The sequence below is a fragment of the Triticum aestivum genome, chromosome 1B, assembly GCF_018294505.1.
Source record: "Triticum aestivum cultivar Chinese Spring chromosome 1B, IWGSC CS RefSeq v2.1, whole genome shotgun sequence".
NCBI lineage: Eukaryota > Viridiplantae > Streptophyta > Magnoliopsida > Poales > Poaceae > Triticum > Triticum aestivum.
The window spans coordinates 604,868,099-604,886,595 of record NC_057795.1 but is presented as its reverse complement, the minus strand read 5'-3'; the positions used below and the strand labels follow the sequence as shown (position 1 = coordinate 604,886,595).

The 18,497-nt window shown below is 54.2% G+C and overlaps 1 protein-coding gene across 1 annotated transcript; it reads left to right on the top strand.

Annotated features, from left to right (window-relative positions):
* Positions 1–280: 280 nt before the first annotated feature.
* Positions 281–2,944, top strand: LOC123141809 (uncharacterized). Its single transcript, XM_044560881.1, has 8 exons — positions 281–664; positions 800–866; positions 949–988; positions 1,095–1,227; positions 1,732–1,803; positions 1,902–1,982; positions 2,439–2,500; positions 2,596–2,944. The coding sequence occupies exons 1-8, from the start codon at positions 395–397 to the stop codon at positions 2,663–2,665; spliced, it is 795 nt and encodes a 264-aa protein (XP_044416816.1). The 5' UTR covers positions 281–394; the 3' UTR covers positions 2,666–2,944.
* Positions 2,945–18,497: the final 15,553 nt, after the last annotated feature.

Below are 18,497 nucleotides of genomic sequence, written 5' to 3'. Positions count from 1 at the left end.
TGTATCTCTTTTTTTTAACACAGTGCAATCAAAGTCACTTATATACATGAGCATACAATTTTTTATGAAAGCACGCACATATGCCCTATCCTTATGAGTATCTCCGATAGACTAAACCACTGATTGAATATCGCCGCAAGCCTGAAATAAATTCAAAAATAATACGAGTACCAGTATCAATTCTAAGACTTAAATCCTGATCATGATATCACTGTTCTCCTGGCCATCCATGAGCTGGTTCGCACGGGCACGAGAGTAAAAACGACGGGAGGCTTATCGTGTCAACGAGCACTCGCTAGCTTCCATCCACTCTCCAGCCGAAGACGTCTGTCTCTGCTTCGTTCGCGTCTTTCCTCTCGTCGGGCTGCCTCGCCTCCATTCATCAATTTCCAAAATGGCATCCACTTCTTCCTTCCTCCGTTCGCCGGCCTCCTTCCAGCCGGCCACCGGAGCCTGCGGCCACGTCTGCTGGGCCCAGCCGTTGGCACCCCCCAAACCGCACCGCTCGCCACTCCCGCCGACGGCCACGCCCGGGGTGCCGCGCAGGCTCCTCCTGCCGGCCGCCGCTGGCATCTGGGACTTCCTCTCCGGCGGTGCGGCCGGTGCGGCCGGTGCAGCGGCCGCGCCCCTTGCCGTCCGGCGCGGTATGGAGCTCTTCAAGCAGGTTAGACTGTCAGAGTCTGAGAGGATAAAGATAAACCTCCTCTTACGCCATTTCCCCGCTCTGCTTCCGTAACTACAATTACAGAGGAGCTCCTCCCTCGCCTCGCCTGATATTTCTTCCCCCGTTGCATTTCAGGGAGATGTGGCTGGGTCAGTGGCGGAGTTCGATCGCGCGATCGAGTTGGATCCGCGGCAGAAAGCGTGTACGTTTGTGCTCCTCCTAATCCACCATTGTTGTCAGTCGGTCAAAGAAACAAGATCACTAGCTTGTGTGAGTGTTTTCAGATCTCTGGCAAAGGGGACTGTCACTGTATTACCTCGACAGGTGCATAATCCAATGAGTAATCAGGCACCTGACATCTGCAACTGCAACTATCCTACCCACCGTTGGGTTTCAGTTTTCTTTCATTTTCGGACATTGGCATATACAGGTTCGAGGACGCCGCGGAGCAGTTCAGGCTGGACGTTGCTGCCAACCCCAATGACACCGAGGAGTCCATATGGTGTTTCCTGTGTGAAGCTCAGCTGTATGGGGTGGAGGAAGCAAGGAATCGCTTCTTGGAGGCAATTCTCTTCTCTTTATACTGTACAATAATTCAGTTATACCACGTATACAGCTAATGTCTTGAGGCAAGATGCAGAGTTTTGTTGTTAGTGCACAATTCAAGAACTTTGACGTCAGCCTAAAATGGGCTGACAACCAACCTGCAAATATAAGGTGCTGCATATGTTAATTGACTAACTGAAGATTGAGATGGGACAGTGCAAAGTTTATGAACAAACAAAGTAGCAAACAAGCACTGTTCCCTCTGCCAGAAATACTGAATGCCACATATGTGTGTGATTTCTGATTTGTTTTTGTTTTTTTTTTTTTTTTGCGGGAAGTGTGATTTCTGATTTGTTGAATGAACCAAATTTGGTACGGACACAGGACATAATGTGTCCGACATGTAGAACTTTTTGGTACTCTGTGCAACAACTCCAAGCGGAAAGGGGCTGCAGGCACCGCCATGTGCAGAGTGTTCGATGGACGATCAAATGGTAACTCCTTGTGAATTCGCTTTTCAGGTCGGTTTAGATCGAAGACCCGTGATGCGCGAAGCTTACGCCTTGTTCAAAGATGGTGGGGACCCTGAAAAGGTGAGCTTATTTGAGCTACAATGCATACTATCTGATCTGATCTGTGTCCTTGTAAATTTCGGTAGAAAGTTAACTTTTTGTGGTTTTCATGTCTCCAGTTAGCTTCAAATTTTTCTAGTAGCTCTGGTGGTGAACTCTTCTATGCATCATTATACGCTGGGCTTTACTATGAATCTCAGGTACAAATTGATTGAACAATCTCTGTGTTGGCATTTGTGCTCTTGTTTAGGCCATTTATGGATTTTGTAATAGTTGTAGCTGAGCTAATCTGCGACAAGCTGCTATTTCAAAACCGTGTGCTGTTTCTTTGTAGAATGACATCTATACATCTTTATTTTGTACAATCACCTTCCTCATTGCACCCACTTAAGTCCATAGATTGCAGGAATAAACTCTGATCAACACATCACCGCAGAAAGCAAAAAATCCACATCAACACGTAACTCATCAGATTATTTTCTTGCAGCTTGTAATTTTGTGTTAGAACTGGAACAGTTTACACATCTTGTAACCAGGCTAATATATTATTTTATGAAATTTCATGATCTCTTATCCATTGTATGGACTTACCACACTATAAACTCCCTGCGTTCTAATAGTCAAATGATTTATTATTTTCATTGCTTACGGAACAGAAGGACGCAGATCTGGCGAAATCTCATATTGTTGCTGCATGCAAGACACCTTATGGATCAAGGTCTTGCTTTCATTCCCCTTACACCTGGTTCAGACTGCAGATACACTAAGTGACAGCTGAGGCACATTTCACTAACATTGTACTTCTTGGAATAGGTCTGGTGATTACATGGCTTCCCTTGCAGTGGTTCATTGTCAGTGCCGCAACTGGACCCTCGAGGAATAGGAATCTTGAAATAGGAATGATACTAATCATTGTCATGGATTGCATTGGAGCCAACAAATAGGCAGCACCTTACAGAGAAGGCAGCCGGCGCTAAGGCTATAGATATCAAAACAGAACAAAAAAAAGTAGCAACTGGAGCCTAAATTATTGGTCAATTTTGTTTATGGTTATCTATATGGTATGAGAATTACTAAAACATTTTAAATTCGGTTCATTTGTTAAATTCTGAGGAAATCAATGGTTAACCGAACTAGCTGAACATAAGATGATTTTTCTCAAGAGTTGTGCACCAACAGAGCAAGTATGGGCATGCCGTGTAGTACTTTGCATTGCGTGTGCATTGTGTATGTGCCATGAACACATGTTGAGATATTTTTCGTAATGTACCTAACAACAGTGCGGAAGTCGCACGTAATTTGTATGACTGGACGTCACCTCAGGTTGTTTCGAAGTCTTCTATTCATGGCGGTCGCCTGGTTCTCTTCCAAGGAAAGTAGGTGTCGAAGTGTTTTTCACAATGTACTCCCTCCGTCCCATAATATAACAGTGTGACAGTGTGAAAACTACACGTAATTTCTATGACAGTGTGACATCACCTCAGGTTGCCATATGGACATGGGGCCTAGATTTTATCCAGGTTCAGGCCCCTGCAATGCGAATAACAATCCTGGTATCAAGTGAAGTGGAAAGGAGCTGTTGTTTTGAGTGGTGGCCTCTTGAACGGAATCCACATCTGGAGGTGCACAGGGAACTTTCAGATTGCAATATCGGGAAATGCTATAGAGTTGGTTGATTTGAATGAAATGAATAACAGATTTAGGTATGCATTATGTCAACGCGGGTGACATACCCTTAAGCTAATAGTTTGAAAAACAATCTTATATTGTGAAACAGAGGAAGTACATGCTAATGGCAGTTGCTTCACGTGTACGATCGTTTTGTACTACCTCCCTTTCCAAAACCAACCTTCGAACAACATAGTTTGCACAAGGCCCCGCCCGCATGAACAGTAAATTCAAAAAGAATAGCAAGGCAAATCAAAAATCCGGAGAAAAATGGCATAAATATTTTTTTAACGGGTATGCTTAGTGTTCCAGGTGTGTGTGCACAGTTTCACGAAGAAATTTTCGGATTTCGGGTTCTGGCAGACCCTTGAGGTTCGAACTCTGGGTGCGCGCGGAGATCATCCCCCCCTACCGGCTCACGTCTCGTCGCCTCGCAAAGGATCTAGGCTACACGAAGAGCAACACAAGGGACGCAAGATTTATACTGATTCAGGTCACCATTATGGTGTAATACCCTACTCCAGTGTGTGGTGTGTGGATTGCCTCAGGGGCTGATAATGAACAACACAAAGGAAGAACTGCCTCGCGAGGGGAGGAGTTCTTGTGTCAGAGTTCTGGCTAAGGTTCGATTGGTCGATCCCCCTTTTCCCTGCCTTGAGAGCGGCAAGTCCTATTTATAGAGCAAGGCCCTGGTCCTCTTCCCAAATATTGAGCAGGAAGGGCGCCAATAATTTGGCCATTTTGAAGGGGAACATCTATACACTTATCCTGACCAAAGTTGGTCCTCGCCTGCCAAAGGCTCTGACGATGACACCTTCCTGGGCTCCACGATGACCTCCATCCTGCCGTTCTGCTGGTCTTGGTCTTGTTGCACCGAAACGGTAACCTTTGCCTGATGCCTTGGCCTGTGCTTGCCCCCTTTGCACCGAAGGGGAAACAAGGACACTGCCCAGGCCGGCGCCCGCCTGGCTTCGGTCGCCATGGCTTGCGTCACAGGCACCTCGTGAGGTACCTCGCCTTGATCTCTCCGCCTCCTCGCGAGCCAGCCTGACGAGGCTGCGCCTAAGGAAGCTTCCTGTCGTCCGCCCCACGAGGCTTGGCCCCTCGCGAGGGTCTTGAGCTTGTGTTGACGAAGATGGGCCGTACTGGGCCACTCCTTGAGCCACGCTGCAGGCCGCAGGCAGGCAAGTCTGGGTACCCCCGTTCCCAGAACGCCGACAGTAGCCCCCGGGCCCAAGGCGCGCCCGAACTTGGCTTAGCGGAGAAGCGAAGGGGCAAGTGCAAAGCGCCGCGGGCCCCAACAGCCTGCGGCCTTGGGCGCCGCGTGGCGGTTTATTGGACGTGGGCGTCTCCGCTTCCCCACGATGCCTCAGTACACGCCCGGCTAGGCGGACCCGTGGTTGCACACAGCCATTCCCCTTTCGCCGCATGCGTGCTTCCTGCCCTTCCTTCTTCTTTAGGCTCCAACCTCCGCCTCCAATCCAACTCGAACTCTCCCCCCCCCCCTTCCCATTGTCATGGCGCCAATGTAGGAGGAAAGGGGGAAGAAGCCCGCGCCCTCATCCCGCTTGGTCCCGGCGGTGGCCCCCGCCGTTGAGCGGTCCATCATACTCAATCCCGAAGCCTTGAACAAGGTCAGCTCTGCCCTTGCCACTATCTTCAACGAATGCGGCAGGACCACGGTCTGGCCTGCGTCCCATGCCTCCTTTGATAGGGTCATCACGGAGGTCCGGTTCTTCGCCGATGCCCTGTTGGCGGGTCTGGTTCCCCCCCTTTTTCGCTTTCTTCAATGTGGTGCTCTCCCATTATCAGATCCACATGATGCACCTCGGGCCTGAGTCCATCACCCTCTTGGCTGTCTTCGCTTTTGTTTACGAGGCAATAGTGGGCATTCCTCCTTCCGTTGCCTGCTGCGCCATTTCTTCTCTTTGCGCCTGAGCGACCCCACTCAATGCTCGGGGTGTGTGAGCTTCCTTGTTGTGCCGGAGACGGCTGCTTCAGGGATCGATTTTGGCCTTCCTCCTCCTGCGGCCAGGTTCAGAGAGCAGTGGTTGTACGTGGATGTCGGAGTACCCAGCCCCCTGCTCTCGCACCCAACCTTGCCTGTTGTTACCAACTCGGGCTGGGATCATGAGACGCTCGTGAGCCCCCGGCTTGCCTTCGTCTGGCGCGCTTCTAGAGTCTGAGGGCGCTCGATGTGACGGTGCGCCAAGGTGGTGAAGGAGTTCCTCCAGCGTCGCATTGCCCCTCTCCAGCGACACTCTCGCCGGATGTGGGACTTTGCAGGGCACGAGGATCGTATGCGGCTTCAGGAGGAGGACCTGGCGCCTGAAGCGCTGAGGATAGTGCTCAGGGTCCTGAGTGGTGATCCTTCCCCAGGCAGCCTTCGACACGGCGGTGCCCTCTTGTATCTCTGCTCGGGCAGGGCCGATTTTGTGAGGCAGATGCCCAGCTTTGACGAGTGGGGGCTGCGCCCAGCTGGCCTCAGGGGGCCCCGCGAGAATCCCATCGTCGTGATTGCCCTTCTGGTCGCCCTAAGCGGCTCCGTCTCGGGTGATGGAGCAGGGAGACGAGAACCGTCGGGGACCGAAGGGGGTAATGCCGAGAGGCTGACGCTGTGCGGAGCCCCACGGGTGGCATCTCCCGAAGCCTGTTCTGGAGCAGCGTCGAGCGAGGAGTCGCGGCCTTCGGCTCCTGAGGCTGGGGCTTCTGAGGCCTCGGCCGTTGCTCACGAGGCGGCGCCTGGTGGCGCTCTCCAGGGCGATTCCCCTTGCGCTGGTCACCCTGACGCCTTCTTCATGCCGCAGGCGGACCCTTGCGTCGAGCGCCTAGGCCGCTTCCGCGTAGACTTCGAGGCTCTTTGAAAGATGAAGGAAGCCTTGGGTGGTGATGATTACCCCTGCCGCCTATTGAAGCGCAGGAAGTACTTTGCCATCGACGAGTAAGTCTTCCCCTTTCTTGGTCCCTTACTTTCCTGTTGCTTCGGCTGACCATTGCCTTTCAGGGCCCTTCCTGCCGAGTTAATGGAGGCGGCTGAGGAGCTATCCCCTGAAGCTTCGCCCTCTCCACCAATTTTGAGTGCCTCGAGCTCGAGTACCGCTCTTGCCGTGGGGATGGTCGGAGAAGTGAGCCATCCAGCAGAGCATCTTGATCCTGCACGCCTCATGCCCCTCCTTCGCGAGCTCCCCTGGGGCGCTGCCAACCTGCCCCGAGCTCCTCCCTTGGTCGTGGATGGTGACTGGCTGAGGTCGGCCTTGAGTTCCTCTTCTGGGGATGGAGTGGCGCCAGGTTGGATTCCTGGCGGGGTCCGTCCGGCGATTGCTGGGGTGCCAGCCACCCGCCCCTCATGGGAAGGGGGCATGCCGCCTCAGGGCCCTCCGCGTTCGCTAGCAGCGGAGGATGACACCGGAGACATGCTCGGGCGCGCTCGGGAGCGCCGCGCCCTTCGCCAAGTGTTTCTTCAGAGGGCGGCTGATGCAGTGAGCCAGCTCGGCGCGGAGCTTGCTGGTGAGGACGCGCGCCTTGAGGCCGAAGGCCTGCGCCTTGCTGAGGAGAGGCGCAAGCTGAAGGTAGTCGTCGCCCTTGCGCGTCATCAGCGTGATCTTGACAACACGAAGGCCGAAGCGTTGTTGGCGGCTTCGCGGGAGGCCTGCTCCCAAGACGTCGAGGAGGCTCGGGAGGCAGACCGACGGCGCAAGGCTGCGAGGAGCGCGCGTGGGAGCTCCAGGCCTAGAGCAACTCCCTAGAACAGCAAGTGGAGCTGCGTCAGGCGGCCCTTCTGTCGCTGAAGGGGGCTTACGTCGACCAGGCGGAGCTCCAGAGGCGTGAGGAGGCGCTGGCGCTGGAGGCCGCTGAGCGCACCCTTGACCTCGAGCGGTTGGAGACGAGGGAGCGCCTGGTGACTCAGGCGGAGGATGATGTCGCCGCGCGGGAAGCCCGAGTCCAAGAGGAGGTTGACCGTCGCGTGGCGGAGGCTCGCTCGAATCTTGAACGCGAGTACGGAGGAAAGCTGGAGCTGATCGGGGTCGAAGCGGAGGGCAGGACTGCCGCCCTTAAGGCCAAGCTGGATGAAGTGACGCGGCGTGCGGACGCCTCCGGGGCTTCCCTTGGCGCAGTGCAGACGGAGTTGGCTTCTTCCCGCGCCGAGGTGCTCCTTCTTCATCAGAGGGTTGACGAGGCTGAGGCCGTTGCGGGGCGGAACGAGGACGAGATACGCCAGCGGCAGACTTTGGAGCACGTGCATGGCCCCATGCTCCGCGCGCTCCGGGAAAGGGCTAACGCGGCCTTGGGCAACATCTGTGAGGCGGCCATTGAGGATCCCCGTGTGATTAACTATGCCGGCAACCTTCGGTTCTTCACAGATGTGGTGACGCAGCTGGAGACTCAGTCGGGTAGGGCCGACAGGCTTGTTGAGGAGAGGAGTCGTGCCCTGCTTGGACGTGCTTTCTCTCGTGTCTTCAGTTATCTTCAGGACAGGGACCCCCACTTTGATTTCGCCGCCGCCATCGCACCGGTGCCCGTGGCCATCCGGGGCGATCTGGCGCAGTGGGTGGAAGACAATATGGATGCCCTGGTTAGGGCCTTTACCACTGATGACGACGGCGTGGTCGTGGCTGCCAATGAAGGCGGCGTGGTGAACGGTCTGGATGCTGATGACGGCGAAGGCGTGGGTGATGATGAAGCCAGCAACGCCAGCGATGACTCCAGTGGTGCCCCTGAAGATGCATTGGGACATTTATCTGATTGATCGCGTGTTTCCTCCGCTATTTACTCTGCGCGAGAACAGTCGGGCTTGGCCCTGAAGATTGTAAGAGCATTTTGGGAGGGGGAGCCCCTCGTGTAAAGGTTTGCGGTTGGCGTCACTGTAGACATAACGTCGCATGCACGCTTATGCTGAGCCATTGACCCTACGATGGGATAGTTGAATTGTTTTACCTTTGGCCCGGACGGGTCCCGAGCGATCCTGCGGGGGTCGTAGTGCCCCGAGTGTCTCCTGAGTGGACCCACTGATCCTGTGATGAGAACCTCCTGAGAGGGCGCAACGACAGCAGTCCGGGCTGCATACGTGCCTGGCCTGGCCCGACTCGCGAGGGGCTCGCGAGGGGAGGCAGCTGATGTTTAACTGACGCAAAGCGGCAACCAGAACGCGAGAGATTGCTCAAACGAGACTAAACACCCCTTCCCCGAACACACGCAAGCCTCAAGCTCAAATCCAACTTAAATTCAAACCAAGGAAACTCGACAATCAAGAGAGAGGCAAAAAAAGCAAAAAAGCCGCGTCCGGCGCCTAGTCTAGTCTTCAACGTCTTCTCACCAGCGCGGAGCTAAGTGCTGCCACTGGGCGTGGGCGGGAGCCCCCAAGGCCCGAGGGCGGCTCTTCGGAGACACCAGGGCGTGTACAGCCCCACTCGTTATTACGTGAGAGTGTCACGGGGCGGCGAGCTTCACAGGCACTAGGCCTTCTTCACAGGTACCGGCCTTGCTTCATATCACCAGACGAGGGCCCCGCCTTGCGCCACACTCTATTGCCACCGACGACGGCCAGAGACCGAGGATGCCGCCGATGGGATAGAGCGGTCGCCAGCGGTTCCCCCGACGATCACGGGTCCTCTGCCGGGGGCAGGCCCTGGGGCACCTCCCCGGCAGAGGGCCTACCTCCTGAGGACGCCTTGCTCAGAGCGCTGTGGGGGTGAGGCCGGATCTCGGCCCCTCTCCGGCAGCCCCCGTGCCCTCCTCCTGAGGGGTAGGAAGCTGCTGTATTGGGGCAGCCATCTGCCGCGGCGACCTGTACCTCATGTGACCCATGGTTAGCGTAAGCTTGCTCCTCAGGAATTAGCGGTACCTGATAGTTGCTGCCACTAGCGCGGTCGTCGAGGCTCTCCTGGGGTTCCCGAAAGAGCTCAGCTTCCGGCGTCTCTTCCCCCCAGCCTGGGCCAAGGAACGAGCCATGGTCTTTGAGGGAGTCCTGGATTAGGGGGTGTCCAGATGGCCGGACTATGACCTTTGGCCAGACTCCCGGACTATGAAGATACAAGATTGAAGACTTCGTCCCGTGTCCGGATAGGACTTTCCTTGGCGTGGAAGGCAAGCTTGCCGATATGATATGAAGATCTCCTCCCATTGTAACCGACTCTGTGTAACCCTAGCCCTCTCCGGTGTCTATATAAACCGAAGGGTTTTAGTCCGTAGGACGGACAACAATCATACCATAGGCTAGCTTCTAGGGTTTAGCCTCTTCGATCTCGTGGTAGATCAACTCTTGTACTACCCATATCGTCAATATTAATCAAGCAGGAGTAGGGTTTTACCTCCATCGAGAGGCCCCGAACCTGGGTAAAAACATCGTGTCCCTTGTCTCCTGTTACCATCCGCCTAGACGCACAGTTCGTGACCCCCTACCCGAGATCCGCCGGTTTTGACACCGACATTGGTGCTTTCATTGAGAGTTCCTCTGTGTTGTCACCCTTAGGCCCGATGGCTTCTTCGATCGTCAACCACGACACGGTCCAGGGTGAGACTTTTCTCCCTGGACAGATCTTCGTATTCGGCGGCTACGCACTGCGGGCCAATTCGCTTGGCCATCTGGAGCAGATCGAAAGCTACGCCCCTGGCCATCAGGTCAGATTTGGAAGCCTAAACTACACGACCGACATCCGCGGGGACTTGATCTTCGACAGATTCGAGCCACAGCCGAGCGCGCCACACTGTCACGATGGGCATGATCCAGCTCTGCCGCCGGACAGTGCCCCGAGCGCCGCTTAGGTGTCCGCTCCGACCATTAGCTCGGAGCCGACTGCGACAGTCGGGGACGGTCGGTTGGACGCCGCCCCGGGAGCCGCAATCTCAACGGCGATAGAGCCGAATACCAGCTTAGTCCTTTGCAAGGCCCGTGACTCCAAGGTGTCGGGCTCCGTTCCGGACTCTGAATCTTCCGCACCCCTTCCGATCGAACCTGATTGGGCTCCGATCATGGAGTTCATCGTCACGGACGTCTTTCAGCACTCGCCCTTTGGCGATATCCTGAATTCACTAAAGTCTCTCTCTTTGTCAGGAGAGCCCTGGCCGAACTATGGTCAGCATGGTTGGGATGCAGACGATGAAGAAATTCGAAACCCACCCACCACCCACTTTGTAGCCACTGTCGACGATCTGACCGACATGCTCGACTTCGACTCCGAAGACATCATGGTATGGACGCCGATGAAGGAGACGACCAAGAACCGGCACCTATAGGGCACTGGAAGGCCACCTCGTCATATGACATATACATGGTGGACACCCCCAAAGCAGGGGATGGTGATGAAACCAAGAAGCAACCCAAGCACCGACGTCAGCGGCGCCGTTCTAAATCCCGCCAAAGCAAGAACGGCGAATCCGGCACCGGAGACATCAACACCCCGGACAGTGCCGAAGACAACCCCCTCCAGCAGGATTCAGCGCAGGAGGACGAAGGAGCCAGCCCTCATGAGAGAGCGGCAGATAGAGAGGTTGAGGGCGACAATTATATGCCTCCCTCCGAAGACGAGGCAAGCCTCGACGACGACGAATTCGTCGTGCCAGAGGATCCCGTCGAACAAGAGTGTTTCAAACGCAGGCTTATGGCCATGGCGAGCAGCCTCAAGAAAAAACAGCAGCAGCTTAGAGCTGACCAAGACTTGCTAGCCGACAGATGGACTGAAGTCCTGGCGGCAGAAGAATATAAACTCGAATGCCCCTCCAAGAGTTATCCAAAGCGCAGGTTGCTACCCCAACTAGAGGAGGAAGCAACTAAACCTACATCACCAGCGTACGATGCGCCCGATCGGCAACCCCATGGCCGCGACAGAGAGGCCCTTCGGCCCTCAATCCAAGCCGCACCCCGGCGCCGCTCTAAGAATACCAGAGCACAGGGAAACGCAACAGACCTGCGAGACATATTGGAGGATAAGGCAAGGCAAACAAGATCGATCTACGGATCGCATGGGCGCCCCACATCACGTGACGATAACCGTCACGCCGGATATGATAAATACGGCCAGGCCGAATACAACAGACAAAGCTCATCCGAGCTACGTCGCGATAAAGCCCAGTACAGGGGCGCCGCACACCAACTATGCTTCACAGACGAAGTAATGGATCATCAAATCCCTGAGGGTTTTAAACCCGTAAACATCGAATCATACGATGGCACAACTGATCCCGCGGTATGGATCGAGGATTATCTCCTTCATATCCACATGGCCCATGGTGATGATCTACACGCCATCAAATACCTCCCGCTCAAGCTTAAAGGACCAGCTCGGCATTGGCTTCACAGCCTGCCAGCAGAGTCAATTAGTTGCTGGGAGGACCTGGAATCCGCATTCCTTGACAACTTCCAGGGCACTTATGTGCGACCACCAAACGCCGATGACCTAAGCCACATAATCCAGCAGCCAGAGGAATCGGCCAGACAATTCTGGACACGGTTCCTAACCAAGAAAAATCAAATAGTCGACTGTCCGGACGCCGAGGCCCTTGCAGCCTTCAGGCACAACATCCGAGACGAATGGCTTGCCCGACACCTAGGACAGGAAAAGCCGAAATCTATGGCAGCCCTCACGACACTCATGACCTGCTTTTGCGTGGGAGAAGACAGCTGGCTAGCTCGTAGCAATAACATAACCAAGAGCCCTGGCAATTCGGATACCAAGGACAACAATGGCAGGTCACATCGCAACAAGCACAAGCGCCGCATTAACAGCGACAATACTAAGGATACGGCAGTCAATGCCAGATTCAGCGGCTCTAAACCCGGTCAGCGGAAGAAGCCATTCAAAAGAAACCCTCCGGGCCCATCCAGTTTAGACCGGATACTCGATCGCTCGTGTCAGATACACGGCACCCCCGAACAACCAGCCAACCACACCAACAGGGATTGTTGGGTGTTCAAGCAGGCAGGCAAGTTAAGTGCCGAAACCAGAGAGAAGGGGCTGCATAGCGATGACGAGGAGGAGCCCCGGCCGCCGAACAACAGAGGACAGAAGGGCTTCCCCTCGCAAGTGCGGACGGTGAACATGATATATGCAACCCATATCCCCAAAAGGGAGCGGAAGCGTGCTCTAAAGGACGTCTATATGTTGGAGCCAGTCGCCCCAAAGTTCAACCCATGGTCCTCCTGCCCGATCACTTTTGATCGAAGGGACCACCCCACTAGCATTCGTCACGGTGGATTCGCCGCATTGGTCCTAGACCCAATCATCGACGGATTTCACCTCACTAGAGTCCTCATGGACGGCGGCAGCAGCCTGAACCTACTTTATCAGGATATAGTGCGAAAAATGGGTATAGATCCCTCAAGGATTAAACCCACAAAGATAACCTTTAAAGGCGTCATACCAGGTGTAGAAGCTAGCTGTACAAGCTCGGTTACACTCGAAGTGGTCTTCGGATCCCCGGATAATTTTCGAAGCGAAGAGTTAATCTTCGACATAGTCCCATTTCGCAGTGGCTATCACGCCCTGCTCGAACGAACCGCATTTGCAAAATTCAATCCGGTGTCGCACTACGCATATCTCAAGCTCAAGATGCCAGGCCCTCGCGGAGTCATCACAGTAAATGGAAACACCGAACGCTCTCTCCGAACGGAGGAGCACACGGCGGCCCTAGTGGCGGAAGTACAGAGTAGCCTCTCAAGGCAATTCTCCAATCCGGGTGTTAAACGTCCGAACAACGTCAAGCGCGCCTGAAGTAACCTACAACAAAACCGGCTGGCACGTTCCGAGCAAGCATAGCAGTGCGGCCCCAACCCCAGCCCTCGCCAGATGGCGATATCGGTACCACGCGTACATAATTACGCTTTGGAAATACCATGGGCATAAAGGGAGGGGCACAACCACGGCACGCCCAGAATGCGGCTCAACCGCACTTAGGGGCTCCCTATTCTGCCGTTTCTTTTTTTATATACTTTTAGGACCCAACTATTTGGAAGGCCTGTCCGGCAATACACTCGCCGAACACACGATGCAACAGTCAGGGAAAGAACAAGTCGCGTCAAATGTCCAGGTGGTCTCTATAACGAGCTAAATACCTGTTTTACTTAAAGTCCCGCAGCTTGCCCCTGGAGGGGGACATGTCAAATAATCCCATCTATTGCTTATCGCACTATTTGTATCGTTCTACTTTCATAGCAGCCCTTTTTTAATAAACAATACATAGCTCTTATTTATTATTGTATTCATCTATTTTTATACAAATATGTTCAGTCATGAAATTATGCAACCGTACACTTTGGTACGGCCAATACACCAGGGGCTTAAGCACCCCATAACATGGTGTGAGAAGACCGAACACTCTCATGAGTGCGGCACCCCGAACTTATAGCACTATATGCATCGGCTCTGAATCATGTCTTGGGTCAATAGTTGCATTTGCCCGGCTCCCATGTTTTGGTACCTTACGTTCCGCAATGTTGGCTAAGGTAGCGCTGGGAGAACTACTGCGATTGTGCCCCAGTTGAGCTGGGTTAACACCTCAGTAGAGAAAGCTAAAACTGACCGTCATGATAGTGCGAGAGACCGGTAGCTGTTCGCGAGGTTTTTCGAGTCCTTAAAGACTTATGCCGCTTAGAGCGAGGAGCCGAACTTATCTGGCCTAGGCGTGGATAGCGCCCCGAACTCGGTCTTCCGAATACTAGGGGCTTCGCCAAAATTTAAAATTATAGAATTCTATGGCTAAGTGAGAGTGATAAAGGATTATAAGTCCGATGACCTGGTTCGTTGTGCTGAGCGCCTCCCTAGATGGACCCAAGAATGGGAACAAGAGCGCTCAGGTTTATCCCGAACACCCCAGCACTCATGGCATGGGGGTAGAAGCCGACGACTTGCATCTCTCAGATTTGACAAACGGCCGCACAGAAGGTAATATTTTAAATTAACAAGCGTTGCTTAATGCATATGAACAAAGTTTTCAGCGTACAGGATAACAGATGCAAGTCTACTCAAAAATTACATCTTTGGAGCATTCACCCGCTATAAGGCGGGCACCCTTCAGGACGCCCTTATAATACATCTCGGGCGTGCGATACTCCTTGCCCGGCGGTGGCGCGTCCGTCAAAAGCTTCTCAGCGTCCAGCTTGCCCCAGTGCATTTTAGCACGGCAAGGGCCCGATGGGCACCTTCAATACAGACGGAGCGCTTGATGACTTCAATCCACGAACAAGCGTCCACCATCCGCCGCACCAAACCGAAGTAGCTCCCAGGCATGGCTTCTCTAGGCCACAGCGGAACTATGAGGGCCTTCATGGCCTGTTCGGCAACCTTGTGGAGCTCGACCAGCTGCTTCAGCTGGTCGCTCAGGGGCACCGGATGTCCGGCCTCAGCATATTGAGACCAGAACACCTTTTCCGTCGAGCTCCCCTCCTCGGCTCGGTACAACGCGGCAGCATCAGACACACTACGGGGCAGATCGGCGAACACTCCTGGAGAGCTCCGGATTCGGGTAAGTAACAGATAATTCACTTTTATATGCTTGCTTTGCATAAAGAATGCCTTACCCGCCGCTATTTTCTTTATCGCCTCGATCTCCTGGAGGGCCTTTTGGGCTTCGGCCTTAGCGGTTTTGGCACTCTCAAGAGCCAAGGCGAGCTCGGACTCTCGAGTCTTCGAGTCATGCTCCAAACTCTCATGTTTTTCCATGAGAGCCTGGAGCTCTTGCTGCACCTCCACCACCCGCGCCTCCTGCTTCTCTCGCTCGGTGCGCTCCAAGGCTGCACTATTTTCGGCCTTGGACACCGCTTCCTTCAGGGTCGCCACCTCAGTCGTGGCCCCTGCAACATTCATGTTGGTCCTGCCATTATTTGCAACCAGGTATATCTATATACATTTACATGCGGTATTACATACCCTCCTTGTTCTCGAGCTGCTTCTTGGCACGGCCGAGCTCGTTTTCGGGCCGCTCGAGGCTCTCTTTCAATGCATTGACCTCCGCAGTCAGTGCGGCAGAGGTCAGTAGCGCAGCCTGCATTCCCATATTGACATATTTATGTTAGACTCCTGCGTATATCTTTTTAGATCCTCAGCTCGGCTTTTCTTTCCGAACACCAAACTGAGCATCAGGGGCTACTGTCTATGCAGTAACATTTTTATATGTTTCGAATACATACCTCAAAGCCTGTTAACAGACTTGTACAGGCTTCTGTCAGCCCGCTCTTGGCGGACTGAACCTTTTGAAGCATCGCACTCATAACAGTGCGGTGTTCTTCGTCGATGGAGGCGCCGTTAAGCACCTCCAGCAAATTGTCTGGCGCCCCCGGGTGGACGGAGGTCGCCGGCGTCTTAGGCTTGCCCTTCTTACGAAGCCGCCGCCTGTCGGACTCTGGAACCGTTGACGGTTCCGGAGCAGTGTCCGGCCTAGGGCCGGACTTAGATCCCTCCGGGGCTTTACCCCCTTTGGGCCTGGAGTCCGGGAGGTCGCCTTGCGGCGCCTCCAGGACCACCTCCTCCTGGTTGAGTCCCTTTTGGGACTCTACCTCGGCGTCGTCCGCAGGGATAGGGGAGGAGGCCATCGGAAGTGAAGCGCTATTCACGTCCGACGAATTCAGGGAACCGCTCAACGAATCATCGAGCTGGCCCCTGGGCGGACTGCATAATTGAATTCGGCGTCAGAAGGTACCGTATAATAAAGGAGTGCCATAAGTTATTCGGGTGTCCGGATACTTAAGATTTTGTCAGGGGCTTGACCCTGGATGGCCATTCCTCCCCGTCGTCTTCGGCATCGGAGGCGTAGTCCGGCAGAAGGGTCCTCCCCTTCTTGGGCCCTCCGGCCTCCCCAGTTGGGGCGGCCTTCCTTTTCTTTCCTCCCCCCGCTGGAGGGGGAGAGGCTTCTTCTTTTTCCTCCTCCTCGTCTTCGGAGGCGGAGGGTGCTTCGGGGTCGTCGGGTGATGAATCCGACACCACCAGGCGTCGGGAACTCTTTCGAGTCCCCGTGGCCTTCTTCTTGGCCTTCTTCTCCGGCACCACGTGAGGTGCCGGAACCAGCAGCTTCGTTAAGCGAGCGTCCGCTGGGTCTTCGGGCAAAGGAGCCGGACAGTTGATTTGTCCAGCCTTCTTCTGCCAGTCCTGTTAAAGGGATGGGGTTTTTGATCCCGCATAGAATCAAATCTATGGAAAACAAATACCCTGTAATGGAAAAATTAAGCTCACTGCGCTGGCTTGGCGCTTGGCGTAGAATCCGCGATCCTCGGTGGCGGGAGGGGAGACCTCGGAGCTCTTGAATAGCACCTTCTAGGCATCCTCGTGCTTTGTGTCGAAGAGCCGGGACAGAGTCTGGTGCTGGGCCGGATCGAACTCCCACAAGTTGAAAGCCCGTCGTTGACACGGGAGAATCCTGCGGAAGAGCATGACCTGGACTACAGTGACAAGTTTAACCTTCCTGCCGATCAGGTCTTTGATGCAGGTTTGAAGTCCGGTCACTTCTACCGAATTACCCCATAACAGGCCCGTCTCTTTCCAAGATGTGAGCCGTGTGGGGATGCCAGATCGGAATTCAGGGGCCGCTGCCCATTCAGGGTCACGTGGCTCGGTGATATAGAACCACCCCGATTGCCATCCTTTGATGGTCTCTATGAAGGCGCCCTCGAGCCATGTCACGTTGGCTATCTTTCCCACCATGGCACCTCCGCACTCCGCTTGGCGGCCGTCCACGACCTTCGGCTTGACGCTGAAGATCTTTAGCCATAGGCCAAAGTGAGGCTGGATGCGGAGGAAGGCCTCGCACACGATGATGAACACCGAGATGTTGAGGATGAAGTTTGGGGCTAGATCGTGGAAGTCCAGGCCGTAATAGAACATGAGCCCCCGAACGAACGGGTGAAGAGGAAAGACCAGTCCGCGGAGGAAATGGGGGAGAAATACAACCCTCTCATGGGGCCTAGGGGTGGGGATGAGTTGCCCCTCATCTGGAAGCCGGTGCGCGATGTCATCAGACAAGTATCCGGCCTTCCTCAACTTTTTGATTTGTCCCTCCGTGACGGAGGAGGCCATCCATCTACCTCCCGCTCCGGACATGATTGGAGAAGGTTGAGGTAGGAAGTGCGGACTTGGGCGCTGGAGCTCGAGTGCGCAGGGATGGATAAGCAAAGGAGGAAGAAGGCGTAAATGGAAAGGGTAGATCCTTATCCCCTTATATGGGCGGCCGAAGCTACAAACCCCCACCAGCCTAATAAAACTCGCTTATCTCCCAAGCGTCGCGGTTAATGGCGCGGTTGGGTTACCCACGCCCGTATTGATGAGAATCCCGGAATAAGGGGACACGATCTCTGCTTTGACAAGACGTGCCAAGGAAACCGCCTCGCTAAACGCGCTGAGGTGGAACAGTAAAATGATTCGAATAAAGGCTTGGCTGTGGCGTGATGTCACGCTGCGGAATACGTCAGCAGATTAGATTGGTACAGATATTATTCTCTCTACGGTGGTATGTGGAACTTATTTTGCAGAGCCGGACACTATCCTTGTGTTCAACATCTTCTATGAAGTGTTCGGAGGAGGAACCCGCCTTGCAATGCCGAAGACAATTTGCGCGCCGGACTCGTCGTCATTGAAGCCTGGTTCAGGGGCTACTGAGGGAGTCCTGGATTAGGGGGTGTCTGGATGGCCGGACTATGACCTTTGGCCGGACTCCCGGACTATGAAGATACAAGATTGAAGACTTTGTCCCGTGTCCGGATAGGACTTTCCTTGGCGTGGAAGGCAAGCTTGCCGATATGATATGAAGATCTCCTCACATTGTAACCGACTCTGTGTAACCCTAGCCCTCTCCGGTGTCTATATAAACCGGAGGGTTTTAGTCCGTAGGACGGACAACAATCATACAATAGGCTAGCTTCTAGGGTTTAGCCTCTCTGATCTCGTGGTAGATCAACTCTTGTACTACCCATATCATCAATATTAATCAAGCAGGAGTAGGGTTTTACCTCCATCGAGAGGGCCCAAACCTGGGTAAAAACATCGTGCCCCTTGTCTCCTGTTACCATCCGCCTAGACGCACAGTTCGGGACCCCCTACCCGAGATCCGCCGGTTCCGACAGTCTT

Excerpts from the sequence above, each read along its gene's own strand:
- LOC123141809 (XM_044560881.1), top strand. The coding sequence starts at position 395 with ATGGCATCCACTTCTTCCTTCCTCCGTTCGCCGGCCTCCTTCCAGCCG. Across the intron at positions 1,804-1,901 it reads ATGGTGGGGACCCTGAAAAG|TTAGCTTCAAATTTTTCTAG; the intron begins GTGAGCTTATTT and ends TCATGTCTCCAG. Across the intron at positions 2,501-2,595 it reads AAGACACCTTATGGATCAAG|GTCTGGTGATTACATGGCTT; the intron begins GTCTTGCTTTCA and ends TTCTTGGAATAG.